The 19,909-nt window shown below is 40.8% G+C and overlaps 1 protein-coding gene across 1 annotated transcript in view; it reads right to left on the bottom strand.

Annotated features, from left to right (window-relative positions):
* Window positions 1–19,909, bottom strand: part of GUCY1A2 (guanylate cyclase 1 soluble subunit alpha 2) — a 173,225-nt gene that overhangs the window by 23,676 nt on the left and 129,640 nt on the right. The window contains exon 9 of the mRNA XM_038761669.1: window positions 10,463–10,606. Coding sequence (XP_038617597.1) covers window positions 10,463–10,606 — 144 coding nt within the window. The remainder of the gene's footprint in view (window positions 1–10,462; window positions 10,607–19,909) is intronic.

The raw sequence follows: 19,909 nt of genomic DNA, 5'->3' as shown, positions 1-19,909 counted from the left end.
CCATCAATCAGGTTTTCAGCCACAGAATAAAAATCAGTTACTCTTATGAAGTCTGACTTTTGGAGATGAATTTTTTTTCCGCTCAGAAATTTAATCATACAATTCCTATTTAAATGAAAAAATGATGCCCTCTTTGTGCCATTGAATATTTATCCACGAACAGTCCATTGAATACTAATCCCTTTATTTGGGGACAGTCTGTGCTGACTACAGACCAGAAGAAGCTATTAACTTGGCCAACAGTATAATTGGCAATTTGCTAACTGAGATGCCATAGTGAGGAGACTAGAAATCCAGTGTTGTTGACTTAGAAGGAAAATATGATTTCAAACCATAATGAAACACAATCTCAAAACAATGTGATATAACAAGGATCTGCTGGGAGACACCTGAGGAACACAGACCAGACTGGTATGCAACTTTAGGAGGAACTGCCCTCCTTTGAGTTCCGAATTCTGGATCAGGAGATCAAGAGGCAGACGGGGTGGGTATTACCAGTACAAAACCTATCAGGATCATTAAAGATAATCCACAGACTATGCCATGGAATGGATTATTGGATGTGCTAAAGTCTTTTTAACCACACCCATAAGTAGGGATTGGATAGAACCATCAGTGTTGTCCTGTTTGAATATAGTAACATAGGTGTAATATAGTGGCCAAGTGGTAAAATTCACATTCAATCTATAATTGATTTAGGGACTAGTTTGCTCAATGCCAGAAGAAAATCTTATGCATGCCTGAAGGAGATCTCTGCTTTATCCCAAATCAAGACAAGACCAGGAGGAGACAATGCAAGGTTATGGGAAAAAAAATCTATTCGCAATATTCCCACGGATAGCTTGGCATTCTATGAAAAAGCATATATGTATTTCCTCCAGAATTCACGGTCCAGAGATTTTGTTAAAGGGGACTGAAGAAATGTCAAAAGGTCTGACTATAAAGTAGTTAACACAGAGTTCTGCACAGAATAAGCACTCAATAAATATGACTGAATGAATGAATAAATGAATGATGAGATTAATGCTGTGTAGTTTTCTGGTATGGCGAATTGACTAAAGGGAAGCAGAGCTAATGAACCAAGCTACTGCCTTTGTAGCTGAGGAGATAACATAGGGAAGCAGCGTGGCTCAGTGGAAAAAGCCCGGGCTTTGGAGTCAGAGGTCATGGGTTCAAATCCCAACTCCGCCAATTACCAGCTGTGTGACTTTGGGCAAGTCACTTAACTTCTCTGTGCCTCAGTTAACTCATCTGTAAAATGAGGATTAAGACTGTGAGCCCACCGTGGGACAACCTGATCACCTTGTAACCTCCCCAGCGCTCAGAACAGTGCTTTGCATATAGTAAATGCTTAATAAATGCTATCATTACTATTATTATATAGATCTTCTCAGAAGGAGGCCTCTTCCTCCCTACTCTCTTGGTCTAATATGCATCTGTTAATTCAGAAGGGCTCTAGAATAACTTATCTTAATTATTTCACAAAAGGGTAGAATTTTGGTGGAGAATTTCCTATACTTACTATAGAGGAGCTGCAGTCTTGGGACACATAAGCATTCATGGAGCATATAGAAGCACATAGTTTCTGCTCCCAGCTCTGCCACTTGCCTACAGTGTGATCTTGGATAAGTTACTTAACTTTTCTGTGCCTCAGTTTTCTCATCTATAAAACAAATATTCAATACCCGTTCTCCTTCCTACTCAGTCTGTGATCCCCATGAAGGACAGAGCTTGTGTATGATCAGCTCCAGTGCTTGGCACATTGAAAGTGTTTTAAAAACACCATTACTATTGTTATTATAACACGAGGGACATTATTGGGTGATTTTCTAGGTCTTTGCACAACTTTCTCCAAATTTGTGGGTGCCTTTGCAGAGTGTATCTAGAGGACAGGGAAACTAACTTAGTACAACACCTAACACAGTGGCCACACATACCCAGCTGCTGAGAAAATGTTATTATACAGAATCAATGACTGTTTCCAGGAGAATACAGTTATTTTTCAGCAACTGCTCAGAATTCAAGATTTGGAATGCATCTAATATAGGACACAGTGATCTACCCTCCATATGCACCTCAATTATTCTCTTGGAATGATCGAAACTACTGACAAATGTGAGAAAAATGCAAAAGCTTTCACACCTAAGAAAAAGCTTCAGCTATTTTCTAAAAAGTGTTTGTGGTGGGAGAGGAGAGAGGAGGACATGAGAATGGAAAAGTGCGGTCATTTTTCAGGACTTTCCATGTTCCATTTAAAAAGTTATTAAAACTCTTCTGCCCTGGAAGAGGTCACTAAAGACCAAAGGGGAAAATTCCTCCTTGCTGTCCCAAATTCTCCTGAGATTAGTAATTCAAGATTCATTACAAGCACAGTTTGGAGAACGAGACAAGGCGCCTCATAAACTTGGAGGAAAACAAAGGTTGGAATAAATAGTGCTTCCAGTTGTTATCTGGGATCCAACAAAAATGATAAATGTTTTGAATCTAGATGGAATCATCCCTTCCAGGAGGTCCAAATACTTTTCTAAATTTTAATCATAATCAGGCACTGGCAACATAGTCAAGTTAAATTCTTCTTCCTCTTTTGTAAGAGCGAAGAATACCCTTTTAAGGTTATGTCTACCCTATCAAGAATAGAGGTAGTAGTATTTATTAAGCACCTACTATGTGCAAAGCTATGGATTACGTGCTGGGAAATGAAATACACAGATGCGGTATAGTCACAGTTCCTGAAAACATAAGGGGCTCATAATCTAAGAATAAGGGTGTGAGATGGAGAGAAGAAGATTGGCAACCTACATATAGCTGAAACACGTCAAAGATGATGATAAATATGATAGAAGAAGAATTTGATGGTTCAGATCCATGTGACTGGAATTCTTCAAATTGAATTTTTTAAATTTTCTAATCTGACTCTTACTACTAAATTATTTGGTGAATTGTGAATGATCCTTTTGGTCAAGTGGGATGTCACCAAATTCCATGGGGAAATAATCAATCCTCTGGAGAATTTCTGATTTTTTTTCTGCACGGCCGTAAGCGCACGAGGCTAAAATTGATTTGTAGTGAAAACAATTTGGAAGTCTGCTTCCCCAAAGACCCAAGGCAAATGTCCTGGTTCACTAAAGCAGATAATTACACCTACCAAGCAGGTAAAGGATAGACCATGGACCTGGGAATCAGAAAGTCATGGGTTATAATCCTGGCTCTGCCAATCGTCTGCTGTGTGACCTTGGGCAAGTCACTTCACTTCCCTGGGCCTCAGTTCCCTCATCTATATAATGGGGATTGAGACTGTGAGCCCTGTGAGGGACAGGGACTGTGTCCAAACCGATTTGCTTGGATCCACCCAGTGCTTAGTACAGTGCCTGGCACATGGTAAGCACTTAACAGATACCATAATTATTATTACTATTATTATTTAGAGAAGCAGCATGGCTCAGTGGAAAGAGCCCAGGGTTTGGAGTCAGAGGTCGTGGGTTCAAATCCCGGCTCCGCCAATTGTCAGCTGTGTGACTTTGGGCAAGCCATTTCACTTCTCTGGGCCTCAGTTACCTCATCTGTAAAACTGGGATGAAGACTGTGAGCCGCCCATGGGAAAACCTGATCAACTTGTAACCTCCCCAGTGCTTGAAACAGTGCTTTGCACATAGTAAGTGCTTAATAAATGCCATTATTATAATTATTATTTCCTCTGCATACCTGACACACCAAAAGAATATTGCCTTCAGAGAGCTCCACAGCACACTGAAACCAACAGAATCCCTTCAAAGCCTGACTGAGAGCTCACAGCAATTGTGGCTGCTGGAACTTGCCAACATTCATAAGTGCTGAGGAGTGGATCCTTTTACTAATACTATTACTTTTACTAGTACTAAAACTAATACTTTTAAGAGTCAATCAATCAATCAAGGAATTGTATCCACTGAATGCTTAGTGCGTGTCGAGCACCATACTAAGTGTTGGGAGAGTATAATATGACAGAGCTGTGATCCTTGCCCACAAGAACCTCCAACAATGCTGAATTAGAAGCCCCAAATGAACCCCTTGGAATTATTACTTCTTTCATTGGTAGAGAAGCAGTTTGGCCTAGTGGATTGGTCATGGGGTTGGGTGTCAGAAGAACCTAGGTTCTAATCCCAGCTCTGTCATTTTTCTGCTGTGTGACCTTGGAAAAGTCACTTCACTTCTCCACGCCTCATTTACCTCATCTGTAAAATGGAGTTTAGGACTCTGAGCCACACAGTGGACATGGACCTTGTTCAACCTGATTAGCTTGTATCTACCCCAGCTCTTAGTACAGGGCCTGGAACACACGTAAGTATTTAACAAATATGACAGTTATCATTATTATCAGTAGCCATAGTATTTGAAAGAGCTGTGGATTTGTAAGCTACTCACTTATCTATTATCTCTTTGCTTAACAAATAAAAGTGCCTCTTTGCCATTTCAAAATTAAAAGAACTGTATGTATTGATTCTTGATTGTTAAATATAAACCAAATTGGTGTAAAGTGACTTACTTCGTGGTTCTTTATTATTTAGTATCCAACTATGAATTCTTTCCCCTCAAAAATGTCTTGCATCATGCATACTCAATCTTTCTGTGTTTGTCCCTTATTCCAGCCAATCAATAGAACACTGAACTGAGCACTTTGGAGATTACAATGGAAGGGAAAGACATAATCCCTGCTGTCAAAACACTTATCAGGGATAAAGGATTTGTTGTATAGACATTCCAGAATAAAGAGAGGGGTGCTAGCCTACATATCTCCTTTTTCTTCCTCACAGTCTTTGAAAATGGCAAGGAGGCAAAGAGAGTAAATGCCATACAGTCTTTCCAAGTATTCTCTGGCCAGTGAAATCAGAATCGTGAACAATATGGAATCGGAACCAGTTTGACCCAGTGTGATTTGTCTTTTGTCCTTAAGAGAGAGGACATTAGTGCACAAATAAGAGAAGCAGCATGACCCCTGGGAGTCAGAAGGCTCCGGGTTCTAATCCTGTTCCATCACTTGCCTGCTGTGTGACCTTGGACAAGGCCCTTAACTTCTCTGTGCCTCAGTCACCTGCTCTGTAAAATGGGGATTAAGACTGTGAGCCTCATGTGGGACTTGGGCTGTGTCCGATATGATTAGCTTTTTATCTACCCCAGCACTTAGTACAGTGCCTGACATATAGTAAGCCTTAAACAAATACCAAAGAAAAAAATTAGTATGGTTTCCCAGCTGAATCATCCCACTTGACCAAATTTTATTTCAAATGTGTGCATCTTTGAAAATTCAGCTAGGACTCCTTACAAATCTGGATTCTTAGATGTAAATGTATTCATAGCAAACAAATATTCATCCAGAAGCTCCCAGGATTATGGTTAAGTATTTCTGGATAGTGCATTTTCTCTTTGGGACTATGAATAAATCTTGTAAACTAGAACATGAACTTAAAAAACAACAACAAAAAAACCCAACTAGAACTTGGGTGCCAGATTTGCATCAAGTACTAAAATAATTTTTTCTCTCTCTCTCCTTCTCCCTCATTCCTCCCTTCCTCTCTATCTCTCCATCCTTCCTTCCCTCCCCTTTCCTCTCCCTCTTTTGGACACTCCCTTTTTCTCTCCTTGTATCTGTTTCTGGTGATTCCCCCCATCTACTTGGCCTTAGAAGCTGAGCGGACTTGTGGAAAGAGCACGGGCCTGGAAGTAAGAGGGCATGGATTCTAATCCCAACTCCAGCACATGTCTGCTGTGTGACCTTGGAGTTGTCATTTCACTTTTCTGGGCCACAGTTACCTCATCTGTAAAATGGAGATTAAGACCGTGAACTCCCTGTGGGACAGGGACTGTGTTCTAATTAATTACTTCGCATCTACTCCAGTGCTTAGAACAGTGTTTGGCACATAGTAAGTGCTTAACAAATACCACAATTATTATTACTACCTTGATTTCTGTTAATAAGAGAAAATGAGAAAAAAAGAGACTTGTAAAAAGAGACTTGTTTTGTTGTCTGTCTCCCCTTTCTAGACTGTGAGTCCGATGTGGGGTAGGGATTGTCTCTGTTGCTGACTTGTACTTTCCAAGTGCTTAGTACAGTGCTATACACACAGTAAGCGCTCAATAAATATGATTGAATGAATAAATGAGAAATGCAGTATGTTGGTTGAAGGAAAAATGGGTAAGATATAGGACAGGATGACATCCAAAAGGTGTATTTTAATGGGCAAGAGGTCAACCATTTGAGATAGGGAAATGCTTCCCAAGTGGTAGGGATACAGGGCCCCATCATTGTCAAAATACACACACACACATCCACACACATGAACAAACACACATACGATGCCACTGCTCATCTGACTGTCAGTATTCTATTACAAGATCAGGGAATCAAGCAATTTTTCATTGGTCTTTATTGTTTGCTACCAACAAACCACTCTAGTGGGAGAGTACGATAGAGTAATTAGGCACCGCCTTTTAGGAGTTTATAATTTAGCGGGGAGGGAAGGGAGGAGAAATGCAGACTATGTGATGTTTCTTCATCCTTCTCATCATCATCATCCTCAGTGGCATTTATTTAATAATAATAATGATAATTGTGGTATTTGTTAAGTGCTTACTATGTGCCAGGCATTGTACTAAGCACTGGGGTAGATACAAGGTAATTGGGTTGAACGTAGCCCCTGTCCCACATGGGGCTCACCATCTTCATCCCTATTTTACAAATGAGGTAACTGAGGCACAGAGAAGTGAAGTTATTTGCTCAAGGACACACAACAGATAAGTGACAAAGCCGGGATTAGAACCCAGTTCCTTCTGATTCCCAGCCCCGGGCTTTTTCCATGGCCATGCTGCTTCTATTAAGTACTTACTATGCGAAGGGCACTGTACTAAGCACTTGGGAGAGTACAATATAATAGAATTGGCAGACACATTCCCTGTCTATGAGTTTACAGTCTAAAGGGAAGTTTGTGTCTGTAAAGAGGTGAAAGGGCAAGTCCTATTTACATCAGTACCCATTGCTACCCATCCTCTAAGTTTGTTTTTTTTAAGTAATATTTGTTAACCACTATGTTCCAGGCACTGTACTAAGCGCTGGGGTAGGTTAATCAATCAATCAATCATATTTATTGGGTGCTTACTATGTGCAGAACACTGTACTAAATGCTTGGGAGAGTACAATATAACCGAGTTGGTAGACACACTTCCTGCCTATAACAAATTTGCAGTCTAGATACAAGGTAAATTGAGTAGTGGAGATTGGAGTGTGCAAAACCATGGCTACAACAGACACAAAAGTGTCCAGGAACAATCCAGGTTCTGGGAAAAATTCCTGTTCAGAATTTCATCAGCCATCCACCTTAAAATCAGTAGAAATTATTCAAATCATTAAACAATCACTTTTTCATTTCTAAACCAATTTTTAGGCTATAACTGTAGAGGGATGGGTTGGGCACTGTAATATCTTCAGAGTTGAAATCTCATAAATACTTAAAGTGACACCATCATGTTTTCTTCATAAAAGAAATGGCTATGAAAAATGTAGACTCATTAGAAGGAAATAATTTTAGAATCTTAAACAACAAAGCAAAAAGCCTGTCAGCTCATTACAGAAATGACAGTTTAATGATTTGCGAATGAATGTAGCCAGTGTAATTTTTGTTAGTCGGTTACAGTTTGGGGATGAGATGTATGAATTTCTTGGGAATATTCAAAACATTGCACTCATTTGCAATGAGCAGTGAGACTGAGTGCAGTAGTCTTTGAATACAGTTACACAGTATTTTTCAAATCTGTTTCATGGTCTTACCAGGATACTTCTGCTTCACTTTATGAAATATGCTGCTATCTGAACTACTGAAGCTTATTTGAATTCAAATGTTCCCATGATGAAATGAGAAGAAAATAGATGTTAAAGAACTAGAGATTGGAAATAAAAAGTTATACATTTGGATTTAATGGCAGAACTGCCCCTTAACTGATCTTCCTTTGAGACATAGAAACCAAAATACATTTGAAAGGCATATTTTAGAGAAAAAAACACCTATTTTTTTATGTCTCAAAGGAAGATCAGATTAGAGATTTTTTTTCTCTAAAATATGCCTTTCAAATGTATTTTGGTTTCTAAGTATGAAATGTATTCATATTCAAGTATTACTAAATGATAGTCATGCCTTTTTATTTGAATGTTCCAGAAACAGAGTCCAATGTAACACCCTTGAATACTAATTTTTCTATTTAGCATATTCAAACGAAAAATTGAAATAATTAAAAGCATTAAAATGAAACGTGTTCTGTTCTGTTAAAAGACAAGCAAATTTACCAGTTAATGATGGGGGGGGGGGGGGGAATGGGGTACAAATCAGGGTAGCTATTAAGGTGGCACATTGGCTTTTTTAAGGGAATATTTCCCTTAAAATATTTAAGGGACTATTTAAGGGAAGTTTTAGGATCTCCAAAACATGACCAGTAAGAAAACTTACCTTTTTGTTTTATTTTATACCACTAGGTTGTAAGCTTCTGGGAAAAGGAATTCTCCCTACCAACTCTACTGCATTGTACTCTTCCAAGTGCTTTTAGAATGCTGTTTTGTACGTGGTTAGCACACAATATTTAAAAATATTTTAAAAATGATTTGAAAAGAGCTGGAATTGTGCCATTCATCTTGGTTTAAAACAACTAATGATTCCATATGAATACTAGTCTATTTCACATTGATCTTATTGTACCGGGAGATACAATTAGCTATGGAATTTAGAAGCATTCTCATGTCAATGAAAAGCTCACATAAAAAACAAACTGAACAAGATAGAGATGGCAACTATATAAATTAGAAATGAGAGCAAAATTACTTGGTTATTTCAACAGTTGAATTTCCTTTCTAAGTTCTTGTTCAATTTCACTCCCTCGATGGCTGATTTCTTTCTTGATTTAATTGCGTGATGCAGTTGTGTGTTGTCAGAGCTTTGTAATGTTATGTCCCAAGTAAAATATTGAAGGATATTTAAGAAACTCCAATTCCCAAGATTTTGTCTTCTGGTAATCCAAGTCTTCTTCGAAAAAGTTTAAATCAAATAAGAACGCCCATTGAGGAGATAAAAAAGAGATGGAAAACAATCCACAGGAAAACTGCCCAGATGGGAGACTTAAAAATCTTGGGGTTGCTCAGGTTGCATGCTGAATAATAATGATAATTGTGGTTTGTTAAGCACGTACTATGTGCTAGGCACTGTTCTGAGCACTGGGGCGGATACAAGGAAATCAGGTTGGACACAGCCCCTGTCCCTCATGGGGCTCACAGCCTCATTCCCCATTTTATAGATGAGGTAACTGAGGCACAGACAAATTAGTACATATAAAGTTAATATAATTTTAATATAATTGAATTTAATTTATTATATATATATTTTGATATCTGTTAGGCTCTTACTATGTGCTGGGCACTGTACTAAGCGCTGTGGTAGACACAATCTAATTAGTTTGGACACAGTCCATGTTCCACATGGGGCTCTCAATCAATCCCGATTTGACAGATGAGATAACTGAGGCACAGGTAAGTGAAGTGACTTGCCCAAGATCACCCAGCAGACAAGTGGCAGGGCCGAAATTAGAACCCAGGCCCTTCTGACTCCCAGGCTTATTGCGTGGAAATATTATTCACTCCCAAGGGAATGGAAAACAATTTTTGTGGGGGGGCACAAGATGCTGGCCTAGTGGATAGAGAACGGGGCTGGGAGTCAGAGGACCTGGGTTCGAATCCCACCTCCTACACTTATCTGCTGTGTAATCTTGGGCAAGTCACTTCATTTCTCTGGGCCTCAGTTCCCTCCTCTGGAAATGGGGATGAAGACTGTGAGCCCCACGTGGGATGGACTAGTCTATAGACTGAACAGTCCTCTGGACTGTAAGCTCATTGTGGGCAGGGAATCATCATCAATCATATTTATTGAGCGCTTACTATGTGCAGAGCACTGTACTAAGCGCTTGGGAAGTACAATGTGTCTGTTGACTGTTATTTTGTACTCTCCCAAGCACTTAGAACAGTGCCATGGACATAGTAAGAGCTGAATAAATACGATTGAATGAATGAACGACAGGGACGGCATCACCTGATTAGCTCGTATCTACCCCAGCGCTTAGAACAGTGCTTGACACATAGTAAGTGCTTAATACATACCACTTAAGAAGCAGTGTGATTTAGAGGAAAGAGCCTGCAATTGGGAGTCAGAGGTCATGGGTTCTAATCCCCACTCTGCCACTTATCTGCTGTGTGACACAACTTCTCTGGGCCTCAGTTCCCTCATCTGTCAAATGGGGATGAAGACTGTGAGCCCCGTATGGGACAACCTGATGACCTTGTACCTACCCCAGCACTTTGAACAGTGCTTGGCACATAGTAAGCGCTTGACAAATACCATCATCACCATGACTTCAACACGATTTTCCAGACAGAGCAGGCGGCCGAGGGCGTTACCTGAATGGGTCTTCCGTCGGGCGTCAGCACCTCCTCTGACAGTTCCATCATCTTCAGTGCCATCAGGGCAATGGGCTTGGCGTGACAGAGACTTTTCCTGTGGAGTCCTGCTGCCACGCAATAGGCATCCCCTATTGTCTCCACCTGCAGCGGACAGATCATATGCAAAGGGTGATAAATGTGCCAACCATTGCTGATCTGCCAGCACGAATGCTTGCTGAAAGTGTACCAGCCAAACATCCGCAAATTAAGCAATTAGCCGGCAGAGGGTAATTACCCCAGAGTTCGCCAGCCAGAGGAGTCAAAAGCTGACAACTCTCCCCGTGGCTACTCCTCACGATCGTTGAACCGCTGATGATCTTTAAAGCCATGAACAGACGAAAATAATAATAATAATTGATAATTACGGGATTTGTTAAGCGCCTACTATGTGCTAAGCACTGTTTTCTTAATGGTATTTGTTAAGCACTTACTATGTGCTAAGCACTGCTCTAAGTGCTGGAGGGATACAAGGTGATCAGGTTGTCCCACGTGGGGCTCACAGTCTTAATCCCCATTTTACAGATGAGGGAACTGAGGCCCAGAGAAGTTAAGTGCCTTGCCCAAAGTCACACAGCTGACAATCGGCAGAGCCGGGATTTGAACCCATGACCTCCGATTCCAGAGCTCGTGGTCTTTCCACTGAGCCATGCTGCTTCTCTGTTCAAAGCGCAGTGCTTGGCACATAGTAAGCGCTTAACAGGTACTGTTATTACTGGAGTAGATACAAGTTAAGTGGTCCCTGTCCCACATCTCAATCCCCATTTTATAGATGAGGTGACTGAGGCTGGGAGAAGTGAAGTGAGTTGCCCAAGGTTACACAAGAGACATGTGGCAGAGCAGGATTAGAACTCAGGTCTTTCTGGCTCCCAGGCTCGTGCTCTATCCACTAGGCCGTGATGGAATCCGATAGAGAGAGAGTTAGTGTGCTGTCCCGGGAATGAAGTAAGACTTTGACACTCAGTCTGCCCTCTGGTTCCCCATCCACCTCCACATCCAATAGAATTAATTTAATTAATTCTGGTATTTGTTAAGAGCTTATTCTGTGACAGGTACGTACTAAGCGCTGGGGTGGATACAAGCAAACCGGGTTGGAAGCATTCCCTGACCCAATGGGACTTACAGTCTTCATCGCCATTTTACAGATGAGGAAACCGAGGTACAGAGAAATGAAGTGACTTGCTCAAGGTCACACAGCAGACAAGCAGTGGAGCCAGGATTAGAACCCATGATCTTCTTACTCTGAGGCCTGTGTCTTGTCCACAATGCCGTGCTGCTTCCCATATTCCTCACCATCAGCTTTAAAAACTCAAGTCAGCTCTCTGCCTCTCTTACCCCACTGATATCTTACTGCAATCCAGTTCCCCAAACTCCATTCTAACTTCATTCCTACTTTCTGTACCTCGATAATCTCAATCCCCTCACAGACCCTTCAGGCCTGGAATTCCCTCCCCCATCATTTCCAACAGTCCATCCCTCTCCCCACCTTCAAAACCCCCCTAAACCACAAGTCCACGAAGCCTTCCCTGAATAAGGTCTCATTTCCCCTGTCCTCCCACCCCTATGTGTTGACTACGCACTTGTCTGTGTATTCCTCAGTAACTATAGAATTTGTTAAGCGCTTACTATGTGTCAGGCAATGTACTAAACTTTGAGGTAGGTACAAGATAATCAGATTCAACATGGGACTCGAAGTCTAATAGGAGGGAGAACAGATATTGAATCCCCATTTTGCAGATGAGGGAACTGAGGGTCAGAGAAGTTAAGTGACTTGTTCAAAGTCACACAGCAGGTAGATGGCAGACCCAGATTTTGAACCCAGATTCTTCTACTCCCAGATCCATGCTCTTTCCACTAGACCATTCTGCTTCTCGAGCACTGGGATACTCACCCCAACTCCCCAGCTCTTGTGTAAATATCCTTATACTTCACTAATTTCCCTCTCCATAATGTACTTTAATGTCCGTCTCCCCCTATACACAGTTTGCCCCTTCTGAGCAGGGATCAATTCTGTCAGCTCTGTTGATTTGCATTTTCCCAAACGTGTGTATTCTGTACACAATAGATGCTCAATAAATACTGCTGACAGTGATATCATAAAAGGTGAGTTAATAACCAACTTCAAGTGTAGCCAATGTCATCAGGAGAAGGACACTCTTTAAGACACTGTGGACTGTAAGACTCTAGACTGTATGCTTGTTGTGGTCAGGGAACATGTCTACCAACTCTGTTATTCAGTACTCTCCCAAGCGTTTAGTACAGTGCTCTGCCCACTAAGTGCTCAATAAACACAATCGATTGACTGATTGATTGACTGAACAAGTGGAAGTGGTTTGTATTAAACTGGGAGAGATTTCGGGACATAAGGAAGAATTTACTGAACATCAAAGTGAAAAAGAAACAAGGGAAACTGTGGCATTGGATGATGGAAGATCTTTAAAGAAAATGCAAATCATCCTCGGATCTAGATCGTTTAGTCATCTATCATCCAGCAGCAGATGGTAGTTTGAGATCCTTTCCGGCTTTAACATTCAAAGAGTTAGACCTAATGCTTGGTTGTCCAACATCCTTGGTTCCGAGTAAACAAACAAAATAAAACTCAAGTGGGAGAGTTCTGAGATAATAAGTTTCTCTTAACAATTTACAAAATCTCAGGAGAATGTCTATTGACAAGACATGCTCCAGTTAGAAAGAAACCTTTACCTAATAAGGCTTGACACTAAATTCTTATATGTCAAAAAAAATTCATCTTCTATATATGTGGTTAATGTAAAACAAACATTAGGACAAAATATTCAATCAATTTGAAATAAAGAAATATTAGAGGACATTTTTACACCCAAGTGTTCTCCCTATTCACAGGGTGAAAGGAGGACACTGAGAAGGATGCATTTCTAATAAACAACATTCAGGAAGAGGCACTATAACCCCTGAAGCATTATGTAATGATTAAAAAGTTGGGACAACTGTGTTTCAGGAGAGGAATTCACGGGAATCTTCTGAGATAAAACTGAAGAAATGACTGAGGAGCTCAAAGGAATGAGTCATTTAGTTTAGAACTGATATTAATATTCACCCCACCTTCAGCCCCACGGCACATTATGTATGTTATTTTATTGTCTGTCGCCCCATGTAGACTTTAAGCTCTTTCTGGGCTGGGGACATGTCTACAAACTCCATTGTATTAATGATAATAATAATGATATTTGTTAAGCATATACTATGTGCCAAGCACTGTTCTAAGCACTGGGATAGATACAAGGTAGTGGGGCTCACAGTCTTAATCCCCATTTTACAGATGAGGTAACTGAGGCACAAAGAAGTCAAGTGACTTGCCCAAAGTCGCACAGCTAAGTGGTGGAGCCAGGATTCGAACCCAGGACCTCTGATTGCCAAGCCCATGCTCTTTCCACTAAGCCACGCTGCTTCTCTTTGTAGTCTCCCAAGAGCTTACTACAGTGCTCTGCAAACACTAAGTGCTCAATAAATATCACTGATTTATTGAGAAGTGATTTTGTCTCTCCACTTCAGAGAATTCCCTAAAGAAGTAGCTAATAACTGTGGTACTCAGTAATCGCTAATTATGGGCCAAGGACTGTAGGAAGCACTGGAGAGACACAAGATAATCGGGTCAGACACAGTCTAAATAGGAGGGAGAGCAAGTATTTAATCCCCATTTTACAGATGAGGAAACTGAGGCACACTGAGGAGACAGGGGATGAACCTGGGGTGAGGAACCTGTGTAGGAAGGCTCCAGGAACATGGAGAGCTGAGTTTAGGAAGAAAATAAGGCCTAGCAGAGAGAGTACGGGCCTTTAAGTCACAGGACCTGGGTTCTAAACCTGGCTCTGCACTTGTCTGCTGAGTGACCTTGAGCAAGTCACTTCACTTCTCTGCACCTCAGTTTCCTAATCTGTAAAAGGGAATCAACTACCTCTTCTCCCTCCCCCGAGTCTGTGAGAACCTTATGCGATAAGAATTGTTTCTTATCTAAGCAGTGTGGCTCAGTGGAAAAGAGCACGGGCTTTGGAGTCAGAGGTCATGGGTTCGAATTCCGACTCTGCCAATTGTCAGCTGTGTGACTTTGGGCAAGTCACTAAACTTCTCTGTGCCTCAGTTACCTCATCTGTAAAATGGGGGTTAAGACTGAGCCCCACGTGGGACAACCTGATCACCTTGTAACCTCCCCAGTGCTTAGAACAGTGCTTTGCACAAAGTAAGTGCTTAATAAATACCATCATTATTATCTAATTGTCTTCTGTCTACCTCAGTGCTTGGCACATACTAAACGATTAACAAATACCACAGTTATTAAATATTAAAAGTAGACATTCATTTTTTTACAGCCTTAGTTAAAAGGACATGAACAGATTATTTAAGCACCTGGGAAATTAACAATGCCAGAAAAATCACTTATCGGTGTCTGGTTGCTGTGTATCAATATAAATTATTCAAATACCCAGGATTGTCACTGAGTCCAAGATTAGTTCTAAAGAAAATTTCACAATGCCCGTCAAATACAAAAGCTGCTTAAGCAGTTGGATTGTGATACTTGTAAATGTCTGAAATACAATGCAAGGGTTCACAGTGCGTATTCCAAAGGGAAAAGTCAAGCACAATAAATACAATTCTCGCCAAAGGACAAAATCTTTCAACCAACGAGAATTTAAACAGTGGGTTATTTTCTCTTTCCTCATAACCTGTGTTTTGTCCTCAATCATCATGTTTGTTTCACAGTATTGGCAGGGTAACAAATTCAGGTTTCCTATAAACACAGGGCAAAAGTTAAGGGGATGAAGTCAAGGGTTACCTTGCGAAGACATTCTCCAAAAGGCAAATGATTTTTATGTTCGGAATCATCAGGGAATGACAGTCAGACAACCTAAATGTAGCTCTTTAAATCAAGGAAAGACTATCTCCTTCTTCTCTATTACTCTCAGAAATCACTTTCTTTCTGCCCTGCTGTAGAAGTGAAACAATAGCCTTACCGCGTTGTTCCTAAATACACTTTTTTTGGAACTTTGGCTATTTAAGGAACTTTGTAAAGAAATAAGAATATGTGCATATGCGTGTTGTAATTTGGGTTTGACTTGACTTTCCCTTATGTCTCTTTCTTTAATTTAAATTTAATCATCTTTCTACGTCACAGCTGCGAAATATTTGGGAATGTCTAGTTATATCCTGAATTTCTACAGACCCTTTCCTCATAATCCCAGCAGATGAGCTATCACCACAGCCTGAGTGAATAATCGACTGCAGACAAAGTTAGTAATCAAATTTCACAATATATTAAGGGGTTTGGAGTCTAACACCTAAATGTGTGTTGAATTTAGGTTACTCCAACTTTTGCAATTGCCTAACTGGGCATTTTGAGTCTCTCATCTCCTCTTCATCATAGTTAACATTTATTTAGACCACACAGGGTCTGGATCCATAAGAACATAAACAGTGTTATTAAAGGGATAGAGGAGTAAGGCTTCCTGTATAACAATTTACACATGTTTTCTTGCCACAGTTGGGTGTGTCTTTCAAACCTACCAGGTTCAAGCTTTACTTTCTGTTTCCTTGTCGTGTTCATCATTGTCACTATCTTCTGTTTTTATTGTTATTGTCATGGGATCAGGTGTACCGCAGTTCTATGTTCACCCTCGTGATTTTGCACACTTCAGTGATATCCTTCTTCTCTCTTTCTCACTCCATTCTGGAATTCCACCCTTCTCAATAAATCCTTATCACGAAGCCATCTCTCTGATCATCTTCTCCAACTCAATTAGAGCCTGAACATATGGTGCTCAGAATAATTGATTACATTTACTGAGTGCTCCCTGTGTGCAGAGCACACTAAGCACTTGGAAGAGTACAGAATAACAGAGTTGGGAGATATGTTTCCTACCCTCAGTGAGCTGGCAGTCTAAAAGTACTGTCAGGAAGGAAGCAGCACGGCTTAGTGGACAGAGCACTGGCCCGGGACTCAGAAGGTCATGGGTTCTAATCCCAGCTCTACCACTTATCTGCTGTGTGACTTTGGGCAAGTCACTTCACTTCTCTGTGCCTCAGTTACCTCATCTGGAAAATGGGGATTGTGACAGGGAGCCCCATGTGAGCCTTGGGTGGGGCAGAGACTATGTCTGAAGTAATTCTTTTACCTGTGCTTGGCACATTAATAGGTGCATAATAAATTCAACCATCATCAACTATAATATTGATTAAATGTTGACTTACGTCATTACTCTGAAACCCTAGTCCATGGTGAGTAATGTGTCTATTATTGTTGAACTGTTCTCTCTCCAGTGCTTAGAACAGTGCTCTGCACACAGTAAGTGCTCAATAAATACAATTGATTGACTGACTAGATTGATTACTAGATTGACTAAATGATTGACCAAAGTGCAGAATAAGCAATGGATTCTGGATGGGATTCTTAAAATCTCTCCTTGCACTGAGAATGCTCTGAATAAAAGACAGTTCCTTATATCCTCTAGACTGTAAACTCATTGTGGACAGGGAATGTGTCTGTTTATTGTTGTATTGTACCAAGTGCTTGGTACAGTGCTCTGCACACAGTAAGTGCTCAATAAATACAATTGAATAAATGTTATTTTTTTTGCTAGCTCAATATTATAAAGCAAGTAAACCCAATCTCATGAAGCCTTGGCTTCTGAGTCTAATACACATGCCTGTTTTTGTATTTCTTGTCCATTAATTTTCTTGCTTTATCAAGTTTTTATCTATTTTTTTCTTTGCTCTTACTCTCTATGTCTCCTTCATTACACTGTGGGATTCTTGAGGTACATAAGGCTCTCCTTTTAATTATATTATAGATCTACAGGCAATAAACACTCTGCATACAACAGGAACTCAATAAATACTGTTGCCCTCGCTGTTCTGAAGCATGGTGGGCTAGTGAAATGAGCACTGCTCTCTAAGATGAAGGATGTGGAAGATGCCTGCTGTGGGGTCTTCAGGGAAGTCAATTAACTTCTTGGGGACTCAGTTTCCTCCTATATTAAATGTGGGTAGGACTACCTTCCAATCCCTTCAACTGTCAATGAAATAATGGATGTGAAAAGGCTTGGAAAAACAAAAGAGCCACACAAAAACAGGGTATTATTCTTTCCCTTCAGTAGAAGGATTTGGCCAAAAAAATTGTGTTTTCTCTCGTATTATTTAATAATTATGGACAATCAAGAGCAACAAAAGAATAAACCAAGCATAGAGGCTAGAGAAGAGATGCTATAGTAATAAAGTTAGCATGGCACGCAGATTGGAATGAGGCACTCTCTTATAGTAGAGACTTATTTCTGTTTCACATCAATGTAGCACTTGCCCTGTATGTTACCATTTTTAAGGTAATTTACGCAAGTGTTGATTCATATATTTGGAAATGAACTAAGAATTTAAATGGAAACCAGGTGCTTCTATTTAAATGAGATAAGCTAACCCTAAAATCTGATTGCAGTCAGAAATGCCTATTATTTATTTCTTTTATGTGGTCTTTTGTAGTTCAAAAACCAGTCTCTTTACCTCTCCACATGTTTCATTTTGTTTTGTTGTCTGTCTCCCCCTTCTAGACTGTGAGCCCGTTGTTGGGTGGGGACCGTCTCTATATGTCACCAACTTGTACTTCCCAAGCATTTAGTACAGTGCTCTGCACACAGTAAGTGCTCAATAAATATGATTGAATGAATGAATAGTGCAGATTCCTAAAACTGGTCATGGACATAAATAGGGCCTAGCTATCTGGCTTGAGAACTACTCTTAAGTGAGAAAGAATGGACTCCAAATGTTTATCCAGGGAAATGAGAAAGCTGTTCTGATGGATACCATTCCCTTCCCTGAGAGCTTAATTATGAGGGAAACATTGTCATCAGCCTCGGGTTGTTTATTTACAGAGAATATTTTACAAAGACAAGGGCTGGAAAGCACAAATGTAACTGGAAAACTCTTCCTCAAAACTCTTTTTGTGTCTCCACTTTCAGTGTTAGCAACTAGAGCCTTAGTAAGCAGTAAAAGTCTAAAAGGTCACCTCCTCCAAGGAGCATTCCCTGATTCCTACCCCACCTTCCCCATCTTGACCCTCCTCCAGTCACCCTAACATCCGTATATTTGTCATTTTTTCTTTTAGACTGTGAGCCCATTGTTGTGTAGGGAGTGTCTCTACCTGTTGCTGAAGTGTACTTTACAAGCGCTTATTCCAGTGCTCTGCACATAGTAAGCACTCAATAAACATGATTGAATGAATGAATTTGGTATTCAACTCTTTTAAGCATTTGTAGCCTTTCTCTTACTCCTTTGTCTATTTTGCAAGTTGTGTCTATTTCAAAAAAATAATATTTACTGAGCACTTACTGTGTGCAGAGCACTATGCTATGTGCTTGGGAGAGTACAATAGATTTAGTAGACAAAATCCCAGCCCTCAAGGAGCTTGCGACCTAGCAGGGGAGAAAGACACTACTGACAGTGTAGGCTGTTCAAGGGAAAGGCAGCAAATTTTACTTTTTTATATAACATTTGTTAAGTATTACTATGTGCCAGTCATTAAGTGCTGGGGGAGATACAAGGTAATCAGATTGGCCACAGTCCCTATAATAATAATAATAATGGTATTGTTAAGCGCTTACTATGTGCAAAGCACTGAGGTAGATACAAGGTAATCAGGTTGTCCCACAGGGGGCTCACAATCTTGGTCCCCATTTTACAGATGAGGTAACTGAGGCACAGAGAAGTTAAGTGACTTGCCCAAAGTCACTCAGCTGGCAAGTGGCAGAGTCGGGATTCGAACCCATGACCTCTGACTCCAAAGTCCGGGCTCTTTCCACTATGCTACACTGCTTCTCTATCCCAAGTGGGGCTCACAGTCTTAATCCCCATTTTACAAATCATTCACTCAATCGTACAGCGATTGCACAGAGAAGGTAAGTGACTCCCTCAAAGTCGCACAGCAGGCAAGTGGTAGAACCGGGACTAGAACCCAGGTCCTTCTGAATCCCAGGCCCTTAGTACAGTGCAGAGCACAGGACACAATAGATTCTCAGTGAGTGCTGCACACAGTAAGCGCTCAATAAATACGATTGATGATGATGATGATGGTGATGAAAGGATATCAGCTCAGTTCTCCCCCATAGGTCCCTGGGAAACACTAGCCATGTTCTTTCACGGACGTACAGAGTCAGGGAGGAAATGAAAGGCATGCACATCTCCCTCAGCAGCTTCAGAGGGAGCCCCTGCCCCAAAAGCAGTGTGGCTCAGTGGAAAGACCACGGGCTTTGGAGTCAGAGGTCATGGGTTCAAATCCCAGCTCTGCCAATTGTCAGCTGTGTGACTTTGGGCGAGCCACTTCACTTCTCTGGGCCTCAGTTACCTCATCTGTAAAATGGGGATTAACAGTGTGAGCTCCCTGTGGGACAA

The sequence above is a fragment of the Tachyglossus aculeatus genome, chromosome 20, assembly GCF_015852505.1.
Source record: "Tachyglossus aculeatus isolate mTacAcu1 chromosome 20, mTacAcu1.pri, whole genome shotgun sequence".
NCBI lineage: Eukaryota > Metazoa > Chordata > Mammalia > Monotremata > Tachyglossidae > Tachyglossus > Tachyglossus aculeatus.
This window is presented reverse-complemented; position numbering and strand designations above follow the sequence as displayed.